This window comes from Equus caballus, chromosome 1 (genome assembly GCF_041296265.1).
Source record: "Equus caballus isolate H_3958 breed thoroughbred chromosome 1, TB-T2T, whole genome shotgun sequence".
Lineage (NCBI taxonomy): Eukaryota > Metazoa > Chordata > Mammalia > Perissodactyla > Equidae > Equus > Equus caballus.
Genome location: NC_091684.1, coordinates 11,588,720 through 11,604,638, shown reverse-complemented (window position 1 = coordinate 11,604,638; position 15,919 = coordinate 11,588,720). Strand labels below are relative to the sequence as shown.

The 15,919-nt window shown below is 52.0% G+C and overlaps 1 protein-coding gene across 29 annotated transcripts in view; it reads left to right on the top strand.

The window, feature by feature from the left end:
- TACC2 (transforming acidic coiled-coil containing protein 2) overlaps positions 1–15,919 on the top strand; it is a 210,163-nt gene that overhangs the window by 58,541 nt on the left and 135,703 nt on the right. For all 29 annotated transcript variants that reach the window (XM_070257771.1, XM_070257137.1, XM_005602191.4 and 26 more), the window contains 2 exons: positions 881–6,247; positions 6,777–6,890. In XM_070257771.1, coding sequence (XP_070113872.1) covers positions 881–6,247; positions 6,777–6,890 — 5,481 coding nt within the window. The remainder of the gene's footprint in view (positions 1–880; positions 6,248–6,776; positions 6,891–15,919) is intronic.

Below are 15,919 nucleotides of genomic sequence, written 5' to 3'. Positions count from 1 at the left end.
ACTTCAAGTGGCGAGCATGTGGGAGATATTTTTTCCTACATTTTAAAAATTTTGTATTGGCCATTTATTATTTTTAAATTTTAAAAATGCACTTAATTAAAACTATATAGAAATGAGGAACACTGTCCAAATATGGCAGGTGATAAACTATTTTACAATAATCGGATAGTTGGTTATCTACAGCAAGTCTATAATTCTGAGCCATGTTGCCCCAGGTTTCTTGCACATTTTAAAGTTTTTCTTCACACATTGTCCAGCTAAGTCAGTTCAAGTTAAGACAAATATGGGTATGAAGGAAATTCAGCTCCCAAGAGTTAGATATAGGTCATATGCAGAAATCCCACAGCTCAACAGAATTGATTTGGGGTTATGCCTCTCACAGTACCACCTGTTGGATGTGAAAGATCAATTTAACTGTTATCAGGAATAATGCTTTATTTCAAAGCCCGGCCTTGCCCACTTGGGCCTTTCCCCAAACATCCAAGGATCCCCAGAAGGGTTCGGGCGCTCCTTGTAAACCACACAGAACTGGTTCAAACCCTCTATTACAGTTTACACTGATTAAACACTTTGAGTTTCCCACATTTTAGACTATTATGAATGTTTCCATATTTCCCTGTTCACTACTGACCTGCATGGAAAACCCCGAACTGAATGTCTGAGAGTCTGTGCATGAATTTCGGAGAGAGAGAGAGAGAGAGGGCATGTGTAATGGTTATGGGAGGGCTGGGATAGGGCGGGTCTCCTCATGGAGAGGAGGCAGCTGCACAGGACGGTGTGTTTGTGGCCTTTAGCAGGGAGAGGCTGGGGTGATTCTGCCTGCGAGGTGGCTCTGTCCTTGCATCCTTGTTGAAACTTTTAATGTTTTCATTGTTGGCAGCGTCGGGCATGGAGGCTCCTGCTCTGCTTCTGAGGGTGCTGCCAGCCTGGACCCATGCATCGTGTCCCCAGAGGTGACCGAGCCGAAGAAGCGCCCACAGGACACCAGGGGCCCAGAAGGTTCTCCACTGCCCAGCCCACCCACGCCCAGGGAGCAGGAGCGCCCCTCGGCCGCTATGCCCTTTGCCGAGGGCCCCCCAGAAGTTTGCTTGGCAAGCCCAGCAGCGGCAACCGAAGATTGGCCTCTTGGTCAACATCCTGGGAGGGAACCTTCCCCAAATACCCCAGGGGACACCCTGGCAGCGTTTGTCACTGAGGCGGACAGCCTTACTCAGAGCAGCGCAGTTGCCATTGTCCCCAGTGCCGGGAGAGAGAAAGAGCTGAAGGAGGAGGGACATATAGTGTCTTCCTCCAGGTGCATTGACCAGTTGCCAGGAATTTCACCATCACCTCCTACAGAGCCAATGAAGGGAGAGCCATGTGGAGAGGACGGCCGGCCTGGTGGTTTCAAGTCCCAAGGGAAAGAGGCTGCAGGTGGTTTTCCCCCCACAGAGTCAGGGCAGGGGGTGGCTTCTGTACAAGTGGCCCCCACAGCCCCTACTGCAGCACAATTAGACAAGGAGAGCTCAGCTGGTCTGGAGGAGTGCCCCCCAAATCCGGAGACCCTGACCCCAAAAGACCCGGCCCCCAGAGTCTCAGACAGAGAGAAGCGCCAAGTGGAGGTGGCACCTCAGGATTCAGTGGATGGCCTGGGATTCCTTGGGGTCTGCCAGCCCATGCAGAGCAGAGATTCAGGGGCTGCCCAAGAAGCCGAAGCGAGTGCTGCTTCCTGGGAAAGCTGCCAGCAACAAATGGGAGCACATCTGCCACATGCAGAGCTGCCCTGGGATTCTCTGAGTCCTGCCCTGGCTCCAGGGGCTAGGGGCTCTGGGAAAGAGAACATGGATGCTGGTGAAGCTCAGGGCCACTCGCAGACAGGGACGCCAGGAACTGAGCCCAGTAAAGCTGTCTGTGCAGCAGCAGGCGACCAACCCGAAGAGGGGTTAGTTGTGAGCACCGAGCCTTCCCCACATGTGCCTGTGGAGGAAGCGCGCCCAGCTTCAAGCCTCACTTCACCGCCAGCTGCTCAGGCCTCTGTTGCTGTGGAGGAACCCAGCTGGTTGACCAGGGAGATGAGTTCCGGGGCTGAGATGCCAGTTCTTACAGATCCAGCCAAAGAGCTGGCAGATGAAGGGTTGGGGGGACAGGAGAAGCGCATGTCAGATCTCGGAGGTGAGGGAGAGGGTGCAGAAGGGAGCCCCAGAGAGCTTCCTGTGTCTTTGTCCCAGGAGGAGAGGGGAGAGCTCTCAACTGAGGAGCAAGGCCATGAAGTCCAACAAGGGCTGCTGCCCACTCCCCCTCCCAGTGCATCAGATGAAAGTGCCAGAAAGTCACTGGAGCCAAAGGAGGAAGCCCAGGCCCCGGAAAGCCCAGCTGTGGCTAAGGAGGAAAGCAGCGTGCCCGGGGCCGACCTTAGAGGACAGGAAGGAGCCCCAGAGCCATGTGACAATGCATATCCTGGGAACCTGTGGGGAGAGCAACCCCAGGCCTTTGGCTGCAAGCCTAACCCAGAGATGGAGAAAGACGAGGTTTCAAAGCTAACCAGTGATGTGGAGAGCAAAGTCCCTCCCAGCACGGACTCGGTACAGCCACTCAGAAAGGATGGTCCCAGCTATGTGGACAGGCCTGGCTCTCCATCAGAAGACGCAGCTTGGAGCTCAGTGGCCTGTGGGATGATGGGAGAAGCCTGTGTGGTCCATGCATCTGGCTCACTGCACAAGCCCGGTGAGCAGGATCCTGCCCTGCCCTCTGATCTGGATGGAGCCAGTGAACACATTCTTCCCGAAGGAGGTGTCTGGAAGGGGCCAGGATTGCAGACCAAATGTCCTGACACGCTTCAGGATGCGGGGGGTTTGGGAAGAATGGACTCTGTTCCTGTTTTAGAATCTGAGAAGTCGGATTTCCTGTCAACTCCTGCTGCAGAGGTGGTCCCCGAAGCCCAGGAAGTGGTGAGCACATCTGAAATAAAGACGAAGAGCCGCCCAGCCACACCGAAGCCTGGCAGCTGTGATGGAGAGAGCTTGCTGACGTCCCTGGACCAGCCTTGTGGGCTGGGGCATGATGCACCTGGACAGGAAGACCATGCTGATGGGCCACATCCCCCCGAGGAGAACTTCGCAGTGGACTGCGGGCTCACGACGCTCAGCCTGGAGCAAGACAGGGAGGGAAACCCGTCCTGCTCCTGGGACAGCTGGACACAAGTAGCTGCATCCGAGGGGCCCTCACTGTCTTCTGAGAACTGTCTGCAGCCATCCCAATCGGACCCAGAAGCATCTGCCTTTGATGTGCTCAGGGAGAAAGCCCAAGCGTGTGAAAATGGGAAAGAGACTTCTCCAGGTGATCCAGGTTTTCAGAGCCCGGGTGCAGACTCTCCCCAGATCCATGTGCCTGTGGAACCTCAGGAGGCTGTGAGCTTCTCCACTCATGGAGGAAAGGAACCAGCTTCCAGATCAGAACTTCAAAGTGAGCTCCTCAAAGGCAGTATGCCTAATGCTCCAAGTTCAGCTCCCAAGGACCCACTTCTGGAGGGTCCGGCGACAGGGCAGTCGGAGTTGTCAGCACCAATAGGACCAGAGATGCCTGCACTAGGGGAGAATGGGCAAGAGGGAGCAGGCAGTGGCAGTCTGCTCTCCAGGGTCTCGTCTCCTGCAGCAGACACCTTAAAAGACTCTTCTCTTGCAGGTAGCTTGAGCAGAAAGGAAAGTTGCTGTGCTGGGCAGGGGCCGAACGAGTCCCAACAGGAGCTGGTTGATATGCTGGAAGCCAGCAGCCAGCATGAAGAAGCTTGTCGCAGGGACGCAGGCATTTCTGAAGCAGCTGACTCTTGGCCCCTGCTCCAGGGCTTGGGAAAGACTGAGAAGGCAAGTAGGAACACAGTGGGGACCCCGCCTTGTCCGCCTGACTCAGTAGCTTTCCCGGATGCAGCTCACTGCCCACCAGCCCCAGTGTTCCCCTGTCCAAGAGTCACACCCGCCCAGGATGCCCCAGAGAGAGAAGCATGTGATGCAACCCAGGAAGGCAGGCAGCAACCAGTGCCGGCCCCGCAGAAGGAAATGGAGCATCCCACCGCCTCAGATGCGAAGGCGCAAAAGCTTCTTGGAAGTTTCCCATCAGCTGAGGAGCAGGGTGTGGAAGGTGAGGCTGCTAAGACTGGTAAGAACGCCAATGAAGGAGATCCGGGGATGCAGCGGGCTCTGGAGGAGCCAGGAGGAGCTGCTCTGAGTGGTGGCTTCCTTCAGACTGAGCAGTGCCCCTCCTCTGGGAAGGAATCTTCTACCGCTGCCCTAGGTGAGCCCAGCCAAGATGAGCAGCCCTCGGCCAGCTGCCAGGATGCTTTACTGCCAGCCGGAGAGCTGGGTGGGATTCCCAGCGCCACAGTGGACATTTCTGCACCCCAGGTCATCCTCGACCCGAAGAGGCTCCTGCCATCTGGGCCACCAGAAGAAGCTGCTCCTGACACTCCTTACCTGCATATCGACGGTGCTGCTAGGAAAGGGCCAGAAGACAGTGGGGTGAAAGCTGTTTCCTCTCAAGACCCCAGGGCTCCTGGTGAAAGCCCTTGTCCCACAGGGGAGCCCCTGCTCGCCTTGGAAAATGTCGCCTCCCTGAAGCTGTCTGCTGGCTCCCTTGCCTCCCTCTCACAACCAGGAGCTGCAGGTGGGGAAACCTCTGTGGAGCAAGCTAGCAGTGGAAGTCCCAAAGCTGGAAACGTTGAGGGACCTGTGGACTCCGTGCCCTACCTGGAGAGGATGCCGCTTCTGGCCAAGGGTAAGCAGACAACGGGAGAGGAGAAAGCAGCAAGTGATCCCGGTGCGGGTGCCAGGCCCAGTGAGATTCCAGCATGCCCTGCCAGTGGGGAAGGCATGGCAGGCAATGCAGCAGGGGAGACAGAGAACAGCAGGGAGAGGATGGTAGAACCTTCCGAAGATCCGAGGAGGGGCGTGTCAGGTGGTGTAGACTCAAGCTCCAGGCAGACCAGCATGATCGCTGGGTTCTCTGACTTCAGGCAGCACATCACCAAGATCTTTGAGAAGTCTGTGCTGGGAACCCTGACCACTGATCGGCCCCAGAGCACACCAGGAGGAAAGGCAGGAGCTGGGAGGAGCGTGGCGGGCAAGGACCTCGCTGTGCCGCTGAGCCCGGAGAAGCTTCCAGATGGGATTCAAGCAACGGCTGTTGCTCCTCTCCCCACCCCTCCTGCTGGACTCCGGGTGGACTCAAAGGAGAAGAAGCAAGAGTTGGCTGTAGAGGCTGAGATTTCCCATCTGGTTCCCCAGGGTCCAGCTCCAGAAAAGCTGCCAGGGCAGGGGGTGCTGGCTGCAGAGCAGAACCTGCCAGGTGCCAGGGTGGGGGTGGCCATGACTGGTGTCCCACAGGTGCAGAAGGAAAGCGAGAAACCAGAGGGGGCTGGGGAAGCTGGGCAGGGAGGCCAGGCCCACTCACAGCAGGGAAGCAGCCGGCAGGAATCAGCTTCGGGTCCTTGCTCACAGGTAGCTTCTCAGGAGATCCCTGAGGAGAAGGCTGCTGACTTGCAGGGGGCTCCCAAGAGCCATGGAGAAGGGGACTCGGCTCAAGACAACAGAATTCCTTCTGGAGAACAGCACCAGGAAACATCCACCAGTGACAGTCAACCCAGAGATGGTGCCGGGGGCTTTGCTCACACAAGGGCTGCGGGTGACATGCCAGGGTCCACCTCTGCCCTGGGAGCATCTGCTCCCCATGGGGATACTCCGACTGTGGCCCAGGCCATCAGTGAGGCCTGGCCCCCCAGCACACTGGGAGATGAGAAGACGCATGTTGGTGCTGCCTGGATCTTGGAAACACAAAATTCCCTGGGCAACCAGAGCACCCCTGAGCCACCCACTGGAGAAGTGGCGGACACTCCCCTGGAGCCCAGCTCGGTGGCAGGAGCTGCTGGGGAAGCAGAGGGTGACGTCACTTTGAGCACAGCTGAGACCGGAGCACGTGTGTCTGGTGACCTGCCTGAAACAGGTACTACCAGAATGTTCTCTGGTGAAGCTCGTGCCTTGGGGCTGCCAGGGAGCCGTGGGGACCCAGGCTGCTCTGACGGGGCTCTGGGGATGGAGGCTGCAGCCGCCCTGTGCGGGGACAGCCCAGCCGGTCACCAGCAGGCTGAGGAGCAGCCCGGGCCTGAGCTTCCCGATCCTGCTGCAGATGGGAGAGTGCGTGTCTCCTCACCTCCAGAACCTGACGAAACTCGGGACCTGAAGCTGCAAAACCTGGCTCCAGAAGCTCTCCATGATAAAAGGTACTTAGAAGAAATTCCCACGGGAATGTGGGGTCAGTTTCAAAAGTAATTCCCACCCTGATTTTTAAAAGTCAAACAGATGGGTAGTTTTTAATGAAGCTAAGTTTTCCATCTCTAATTGTTTAAATTCACCTGCTTACAATCTCCGGGTGTGCTGAGATTCTGAAACACGTGAGCAGTGGGTGGAGGTTGGGAGCTGTTGGTTTAACACGTTCTTTAATTCGTCTAACTGGAACTGTTGGAAAAGCGTGAAATGTTTACTGGCCAGCGGCACGCTCTTGGGTCATGGGTTACAGTCAGTCACATGTTTTTCTGGAGTTGAGATACATCTGCTTTTGAATATCTGGATTTATTTACACAGAGATGCTGAAGGGATCTAAAAGCATCTCAAATCTCTTGAATGCCTGAAGCTAATTTTTTTCTAGGGATTTTGGCAAAGTAGTGGCCTAAAGCTTTAATTGGGCTTTTCCAATAGGAAGGGGAGAGAATGCCCTTCTCACCATCTACTGCTTTCTTCACATTATCCCAGAAAGAGCCCCGGGCCTGGCCTATCCACCTTACCTTCCGTTCCTGAGAAGGATGCTCCAAACATCATGGGCGAGGTCATTTCAGATGAGGCCAGAAGTGCGGGAGGAGCAGAAAGGTGAGTGAAAAGGCGTCAGCCTCTGGAGAATCATGATGCCGTCCTTTGGCAGAGACACGCTGGATGTTTTGCCAAGGAGAGTACTTTATATACACGAGTCCTTCTGTAAGGAAGAAGCAAATAGCCTTCCCATTCTTGACAGGGGTAAAGACGTGCCTGAGATGACGATAAGCTGCATGGTTGTCAAAGGGACTGAGGGAGTTGCTTTCATATCTGAGCTTATTACCTTAGAAAAAAACCCCAGCTTTATTGAGATATAATTCACATACCATATAATTCACTCATTTAAAGTGTACAATTCAATGGCTTTTAGTATATCACAGAGTTGTGCAACCATCACAGTCAATTTTAGAACATTGTCATGCTCCCCCAAAAAACCCTGCACCCACGCCTTAGACATCACGCCCCAACCTCCCACCCCCCAAGCCCTGGACAACTACTAATCTAGTTTATTACCTTTTGAGGCAAATGAGTTCAATACTGATTTAATCTCTGCAGCAAGAATGTCTAATCACCAGCAACCACACTCCATAAAGATCTTGAGATTAGAGGAGGACGAGTGACAGACATGAGTGTGAATCCCAGACCTCACACCTGCAGGGTGCTTCCCTGTTCCTTCCCAAGTGAAATGCCACCTATGGTTGTGCAAAAGCTGCTACTCAGAGGTTTCTTCCTTTGGGGGAAAAGGAGAGAATTGTAGACAAAGACACACTGTGAACAAGCTTTGCAACATCCTTAGACCTTTGGCTGTTCCGGCACTCTGTGCGTGCGTGCGTGCGTGTGTGTGTGCACGTGTGCATGTGTGTACATGAGCAGAGTGGGGTTGGACTTTGAATTAGTACCCGTGGCTGGCCAGTGTATCCTACCAAACAGCTGCAGGCATTTTACACATGATCTGATTCATAATTTGCACGTGCCAAAAGAATGCCTGCTCACCTGTTTTTCGAGTCTGAGTGCTTCCACCGATACCCAGCTGCCGCTCCTGCCCAATGAGGGTGGGTCTCACAACTCCGGGCCAGCGAGATGCAGGCGCATGGCGCTGAGACAGATGCGAGTTTAATCTGTGCTGGACATTTGTCTCTGCTGCTGACTTAGCACTCGATCCCCTGCTGCCCTTGCTGGTGTATATTTTTTACATTCCCACTTAAAGTGTAGGAAAAATATCTACCTAGGAACATCCTGCCCCTCCCCGCAAATGATGCATTAGCTCCTTCTTCAATGTCCCCGGACGTTGTATCACCTTCGTGGAGAACTCAGGGACAGACATTGGACAGTTCAGTAAGTCCTTCATGGCTCATTGTCTTAATCACTTTAAATTTTAAAATGGCAATTTCTAAATTAGTATTAGAAAATTTGTTAGGTATAGAAAAGTATAAAAAAAGAGAAAAATTTGCTCATGATTATTGTTACTTATTATTTTAGTGTATTTTCATCTGTCGGTTTTTTCTATTTAAATATTTACAGAGCCACCAAAAATTTGCAAACATAAATCATAGTGGCCGAAGTTGTGTAACTGACCACAGCTGAGCAGGCAGAGGACATCTAGGCTCCCACGAGTGTTTCACTCGTGGCTCACTCTGCTCCGTTTGAGGGTCCGTCGGGCGGTATGCTGTTAGATTCTCTGGGTCTGCGCCGTCCACATTGGCTGCCACTCGTCACGTGAGTGGAGATGTGCTGTAAGTGTAAAATACACACCAGACGCTGAAGACTTAGTATGAAAAAAGAATAGAAAATACATCGTTAATAATTGTTATATTGATTATTTATTAAAATGATATTTTGGATGTATTGAGTTAGAATATATTATTAAAATTAATTTTCCTTGTTTCTTTTTGCTGCTTTTAATGTGGCTACCAAAAGTTTTTAAATCACATTTGTGGCTTTTGCATCCACGGCTTGCATTTGTGGCTTGAGGTCTATATCCGTTTAGATCGTTTGGCTCCATAACCTACTTTGTCCTGGTCCTTGAAGGAAATGAAGGTGAACAGAGCTGGCCTTTCCTGTGCTGTGGGCTCTTGGGAAAAAGGTCTCCTACCCTCCCACTGGTTGAAGGTTTCTGGGAAGAATTCTGATTGGACTCTCCCCTCCAGCATGAGGTGGGGTGACCTCTGGCTTCCTTCCTTTGAGGAGAATTACAGAGGCAGCAACGTCTGAGCAAATAGGCCACAGCAGCTTCCGGCTTATGCTTAGTAGACAGTCAAGGGTCTCTGGAAGGTATAGACCAGCTGTGTCCAATAGAAATATGATGTGAGCCACAAATGCAATCTTGAATTTTCTAGTAGCCACATTAAAAAAACGGAAACATGGGGCCGGCCCTGTGGTCGAGTGGTTAAGTTCACGTGCTCCACTTTGGCTGCCCAGGATTTCACCGGTTTGAATCCTGGGCGCAGACATGGCACCGCTCATCAGGCCATGTTGAGGTGGCATCCCACATGCCACAATTAGAAGGACCCACAACTAAAATATACAACTATGTACCGGGGGGCTTTGGGAGAAAAAGGAAAAAATAAAATCTTTAAAAAAAAAATAACCAAACAGAAACAGGTAAAATTAATTTTACTAAAATATTTTATTTATCCAGTATATCATATATATTATCATTTCAACATCATATCAGTCAACTGTGATAAGTCATACAACTTCAGTCTCCAAGATTTATGTTTGCAAAGAGTTTTGATGGCAGGGGGAAGAAACAGCTCTGTAAATATTTAAACAGACATGATTGATTTCAACAATCAATATAAAATTATTAAGGTGATAGCCTACATTCTTGTTTTCACAGTAGGTCTTTGAAATCTGGTGTGTATTTCATACTCACAGCACATCTCAGTTTGGACTAGCCATATTCCAAGCACTCAACAGCCACACAGGGCAAGTGGCTGCCATATTGGACACCCCAGCCCTCATAGAGCTGTAACAGTTATTGACAATGATCCAGAAGGCCGCGCCTTCACATGGGGACCCCAAAGTCCCCCGTCTCTCTGTCCAGCAACTTCATTCCTACAGGTTTGACATCAATGCTGGAAATGCTCCTTTGCCTTGAGGAGGAGACTCAGTACCTCTGGGGAACCTGTCATCACGAGCGGGCCGTGCCGTGGAGCTGGGCGGGTCTCACAGAAAGTCCAGCCAAGGCCAGGGCGGGTGTGTGCATCCTGGGAGCTGCAGGTGTTGCACATAAAGGTGAAATTCAGCAGCAGTCTGGGGACGTTGGGTGGCCACACATCAACAGAAGCTACCAGGAGCTGGATGGTAATGAAGGCCAGAGCAGGGCTTCCAGACTCACACCCCAGCTCTGCCCCTGGCTGGTTACATACATAACCTCGGTGTGCCCATCTGTAGACTGGGATGATGCCAGCTGTACCTGGCTCACTGAGATAATGATTTGAGTGCAATGCCAGCACGTTCTGGCACTCGGCAGTGCCGGGTTCCCTATCGCAGTTCTATGCGATGGGCTGTCCCCGTGCAGCAAACAGTGGCCACCACCCGTCTTCATGTGGTTGAGGTTCCAACCTGGCCATCTTTCTTTTCTAATACCGAATTCTTTTTCTGCTAAAATATCGTAATGGCCGAAGAGATTGAATTCTTCCTTACCTCCTACTCTGTAGCCCACAGTGATCTCCTTCAAGTTAAAATTTTTTGAGATTGTATTTTATTGTAAAACCTCATATGTATCTTTCATTGTGTACCATATTGGATTGCATTTCAACACAGAAATAATGTTTTGAGTTGCCACGAGGAGAGCAAAGCAAATCAAAACCCAATTTTCTACTCTCTTGTTGGTTAGCATGTGACACGCTTCTGTTGAATGTGTTGAATTTTGAAGATTCTGCTGACTTGAACAGAGCCCATACAACAGATCAGATGCAGTATCTAAGCCATGTCTCTTTTTCATCTTGAAGACGGGATGGTTTGATAACTTAGTCTCATACACATGTGGATGCAGGGAGCACAAATATCTTTGCTGCCTATTTCTCAACTTTTGAGGTCAAATTGGCACTGCTGGTGGATGTACCACAGATGTCCTGTGGCTTTGCTTACCTCCAGCCACCACCCCACATCCAAGGGGAAATGCAGCCCCCATCTCTGAGAAGCAGGCTCTGGCAGACAGCTCGGCTGTGGACTTCTGTGCATTGTGTCGTCCCTTCCTGTGGAAGAGTTTGGGACCCACAGACAGCCTCGCTTTGTTTTTAGATTGTTCTACAGATGGTGCTTGAATTGATTTTGAGTTTGTACACATACAATTCTCTTCCTTCTGGATGGCAAGTCTAGAATTCGGCATTTTGATTATCACCACTGATGATCAGACATGTATGTAGTTCTGGATCCATCCTGGACATCCTCAAGCTTGTTTTTGCTGAACACTTATTGAAAGGGGTCTTTTCTTTTCCACTTGGGGAAATGGGTAGAAGGGTATCCTTTTCAATTATTGGTGCATTTTGAGAGAATTAAATGATTCCCAGATGCTTAGGGTCTTTGTGTAGACCTGGGCTAACTCATGAAGGGCAGCTGGGTTGAAAAGTTGAGGGAGTTAGGGAGGGAGAACAGACAGGGACAGCTGGCCCCGTGCCGAGGAAGTCCTGGCTGGACCTGAACGTGGCCTCGGAGCTGCTCCCACCCTTCCTCCCACGCTCGCTTCCACTCCATCTCTCTCTCCTCCTCCTTCTAAAATTACCAGCTGTGACACCGTGTTTTTGAGTTTAAGGATAAGGTCTTAGAGGATGGCGACAGCTGTATAAATTAAGGGAAAGAAAAAAAGCATTCAAGCAAAGGTCTCTTAGCAGATAAAGCCAGGACAACATCCCCCCTCCACTCCCTCCCCGCCTGCGATCCTCTGGGCTTGATTTTATCTTACATCGCTTCTCTTCTCTTCAGCTCCCTTCTGAGAAGTACTGGGCTGTTTCAGAGCTACAACTCTGACGCTCCTTTTGCTTGGAGCAATTTTCTTCCCCAATGGGAGGCAGTAGAGTAAGGCAGACCCGTTCATATCCCAGCGGAGTTTTCCTGGCTGTGCGGCCTTCGATCAGCTGCTGAACTTTTCAACCCTCAGTTTCCATATCTATAAAATGGGAAAATAATACCTCCCTGTTAGAGCTGCAGTTAGGATAAAATTGGAATGTTTCCAAAGCATCTAGTATAATGCCTGGTATACAGTAAGCAACTGAGAAAAATGGTAACTGCTATTATAATTTTAAATGGATTTATTCAAAAGCATCCTGAGAATTAAGCCAAAGGAGAAAATGCCCAAGGTCCCCAGATGAAATGGTAACAGATCATGCACAAATAGGGAGATGCGAGAACTGGGCGAGAGTCTGTTTCCGGCCATTTGACCTCTCTGTGCCTCGATTTCTGTCTGCTGAATGGGGGCTCCACTAGCCCTGTTCGGCTCACAAAGAGCTTGTCACATGGTTGGTTCAAAGGTGCTCAGGAACGAAAGACTCTATAAATGTTGTGGATTTATATCATTATCAACGGCTTCAATCATTGCAAGCCATCATACATAGAAGTCAAAGGCCCTTTTTAAATGTGGCCTTTATGTTCTGAAGTCTTTGTGTTCTGTAATTAAAATGAATTCTCTTGGAGGTGAATCTGTCCTTTGGGAAAGTGCCGAGTCCCTTTGGAAAGCTGGTTTGTGAGGCGCACCCATGAGGCTGGCAGCCTCCTCAGAGGCTGTGGGCTGGATTCCCCGCTTTCAGGTGCCTGCAACGGGAATGCCCTGCCCTGATGTCTATCTCCTCTGGGTTTCTGAGCCCCTTTGCCCATGGCCTCTGTCATGCTGCCTCTGGACCCAAGGGCCAGTTTCAGGGCAGGGTGGTGGTTTTCCAAATGACTGTGTCCAGACTGACCTGGCTTCTCTTCCGGGAACCTCTCATGACTGCCACTCGCAGAAGCCACTGCATTAGACCTGGATTCAGGGTTGTTTCAACAGCAGTGTTTGAGAAATGGGTATTTTAGACTCTAGCTGGTTAAAGCTGGAAAGAAACTTGGGGACATTCTTGTAGAGGCTCAGAATAAGGAAGGGACAAGGGAGCTAACTGGCAGCAGAGCTAGGACTGGATTCTGGCCCCTGATGGCATATTTCCTCTGTGATGCCTGAGCTTACCCAAGGACCCTTCCACAGAGGAGGGGGCTGCACTTCCCAGGAATGCCAGCCACCCCAAACCTGCTTCCAGGTTTCTGAGAGAAGATCATGGAATTCTGAGCCTTGGTGTGAGACAAGCACAGGCCTCGATGTCAAGTTCCAGCTCTGTGACCTTGGGAGCATCACCCTCTGGACCTGTTTACCCACCTGTGAAATGGGGGCATGTAATACCTACGATTAAGTGAGGTGCTTTGTTTAGAGCGCCTGACACAAATTAAGTCCATAGCATAAGCCCCCTTTCACTTATCCCGCCCTCTGGGCTGAAGCACTTCCCCATGCAGCTCTCTTCCACGCTCCTCTCCACCTGCAGAGGGGGCTGTGCAGAGGAGGAAATGGAGCCCAGAGAGCTGGCTCGGTTTGTCCAAGGTCAGAGAGTTAGTAAGAGTTGGAGCTGGGACTGGAATTTCTCTTCAGGAAGTGTTTCAGATATCAGATCCGTGTCTAGATCCCTGATCATTAACTTCTTAGTCAGGTGGAATCTTGGGGAGGCAAGTCTCTAAGACAATGCTGTCCACTGGAACTTTCTACAATGATGGGGATGCTCTCCACCTCTGCTATCCAGTGCCACAGCCACTAGCCACCTGTGGCTACTGAGCACCTGAAATGAGGCCGCTTGAAAATCCCGGGTCAGTTTCAGGGTGAAGAGGTTTCAGGGCCACTGAGGGACTGAATTGTGAATTTTATTTAATTCTGATTAATCAAAATTGAAATTGAAATAGCCACATGGGGCTAGTGGCTTCTGCATGGGACAGCCCGCATCAAAGACAGTTTCTTTGCTTACACATAAGGGATTAATCATCGCCATCAGAGCCCGCGTGGATTCCACAAGGTTCTGTCTGTGATGCCCTGCAAGGGCTGGGCCCTGGCGGTGCTCAGGGAGAGCTGGACCCCTCCTTTTGCCCCTCGGCTGTGCAAGTGGGAACGCCAGGTGGCGGTGCCCCCAGAGTGGAGACTGGGGCATATTCACAGCACAACTGCCCGGCAACGCAGACCAGCAGGAGGTGACTCTCTGGTACCCAGTACCCAAGTGAACGAGGTTCCCCGTGGGGCCAGCTGGAGGCCTTGGCTCAGCTGGTGTGACCTCATGCCCAGGCCTGGTAGGGAGGCCCCAGGTAACCCAGTCAGCTGGCTCCACCAGCCACACTTAATCGAGAACCCTCCTTGCGCACTCGTCCCCAGTGGCCACATCTGCAAGGGCGCCTCTCTGGGCCAGGGGAAAAGATGAAATGGGTCCACGGCCGAGATGGGTTTTCCATGTGCCATCTCTGCCCCATTCTTGTCCTGAGAAGCTGGCAGGTGGGAAGGAGACTCACCGTGGGGTGCGTGGCGTCGGCAGGCCCAGCTAACCGCGGCCCGGCCTCCCCTTTCTTCTCAGGGCCTGTTGAGTCATCCGGCGTTAAATATTTTAGCAGCTTGTTGGTTCAGACGCAGACTGCGAAAGTGTTTCTGTTTCCAGGGAAAGCACTGGAACAGGTCTGTTACTGATTCTTTTAATGCCTTTTCCTTTTGTAAGATGGGCAGAAGGTGTTTGGGAATAAAAGCTTCAGGGGAGGGGTGCATCCATGCCCTGGGGGTGGGCAGGGTGGGCCAGGACAGGGCCGTGGTGCATGGAGGACTTCCGTCAGTGCGGAGTTCGCAGGCCAGGGGCACCCTTGGGTGGAGGAGAGCAAGGCCCGGGAGCTGCCCCAGGTGAGTGAGGAGGGTGGAAGGAGGAAGAAGCAGAAGTGAGGCTGAGGGTGAAATCCGGCTGCAGGGAGGGGACGACTTAGATGGGCCAGAGTTCAAATCCCAGCTCCAACTCGCGGGGGGGGGGCTCCTTTGGGTGGTCACGTGACTGCTCCAAGCCTGTGCTTCTTCGCTGGTAAATGGGGCCGCTGATGTCCCCGATGTTTAGAGGGAGGAGTAAATGGAGATTAGAGAAGGCAAGACATGGGGGACTCTGCACAAAACCAGCTTTCCATAGCCAGTAGCTGTGACTCTTGCAGAGCGGGGGGGCCTGTCAGCTCCTAGAGAGCCCAAGGACAAGGTCCTTGAGCTGCGGGGAGCCCTGTGGGCAGCTCCATCCCCACAGCCTGCTCAGCAGTCACCCAGCAAATGTGCGCCCAGGCTGGTGCTTAGAAGGGAAGCCAAGGTCTCCCCCACTAGGGAGGAGCTGCGATGGGCATCCAGGATGCTCTGGGCACAGGCTCCCCCACTGGAAAGAGGGTCGTGGTAAATTGGTAGGTGGGGAGGGAGGCGGGTGCAGGTGAGTAAAGCATGCGGTTGGTTGGCCCCCAGCTCAGTGCTCACACACTCCCAAGGGATAGGTTGTTCCCGGGCTCCTGTCTGCCCACTGTGTGCCTTCTCCAGGGGACTGTGCTTCCTTCCCCTCCCTGGGCCTCAGTGTCCCCTGACACAGGGCCAGGAGTTGGATGTTGTGATCCTAAGTTCTCTATCTAGAAATGTTTGCTCGATATGCATTGGCCTCAGGCCAGGAGAATAAGCCCCGGTCTTGTTTCTGTGGGAACATTAGACTTGCAGACACGGCTTTTGGTTACCCAGCCCCCAGTGCTCTGTGTGGCGCACAGTGGGCACCATAGGCACTTGCTGAATAATTCAGCCCCACTCGCTATCAGGTGAGTTGGACGCTTCTTGTCCTGGGAAACCAGGTCAGACATGACCTTGGAGGCAGACGGTAGGGTCTCCTTTCAGCTCCATCATCAGACTCTTCAATCTCGAGCATGGTCTGGGGCCGCTCTAAGGCCTGTAAAATGTGTATGACACTAGGGCCCACCACATGGAGACATTATGGAGGTTACATAAAAATATGTGTAAAAAGCTTAGCAAAGTGCCTGCCTGGCATGCAGGAAGCACTTAAATGTCAGGGGTAATTGTTTATATTATTACTGTC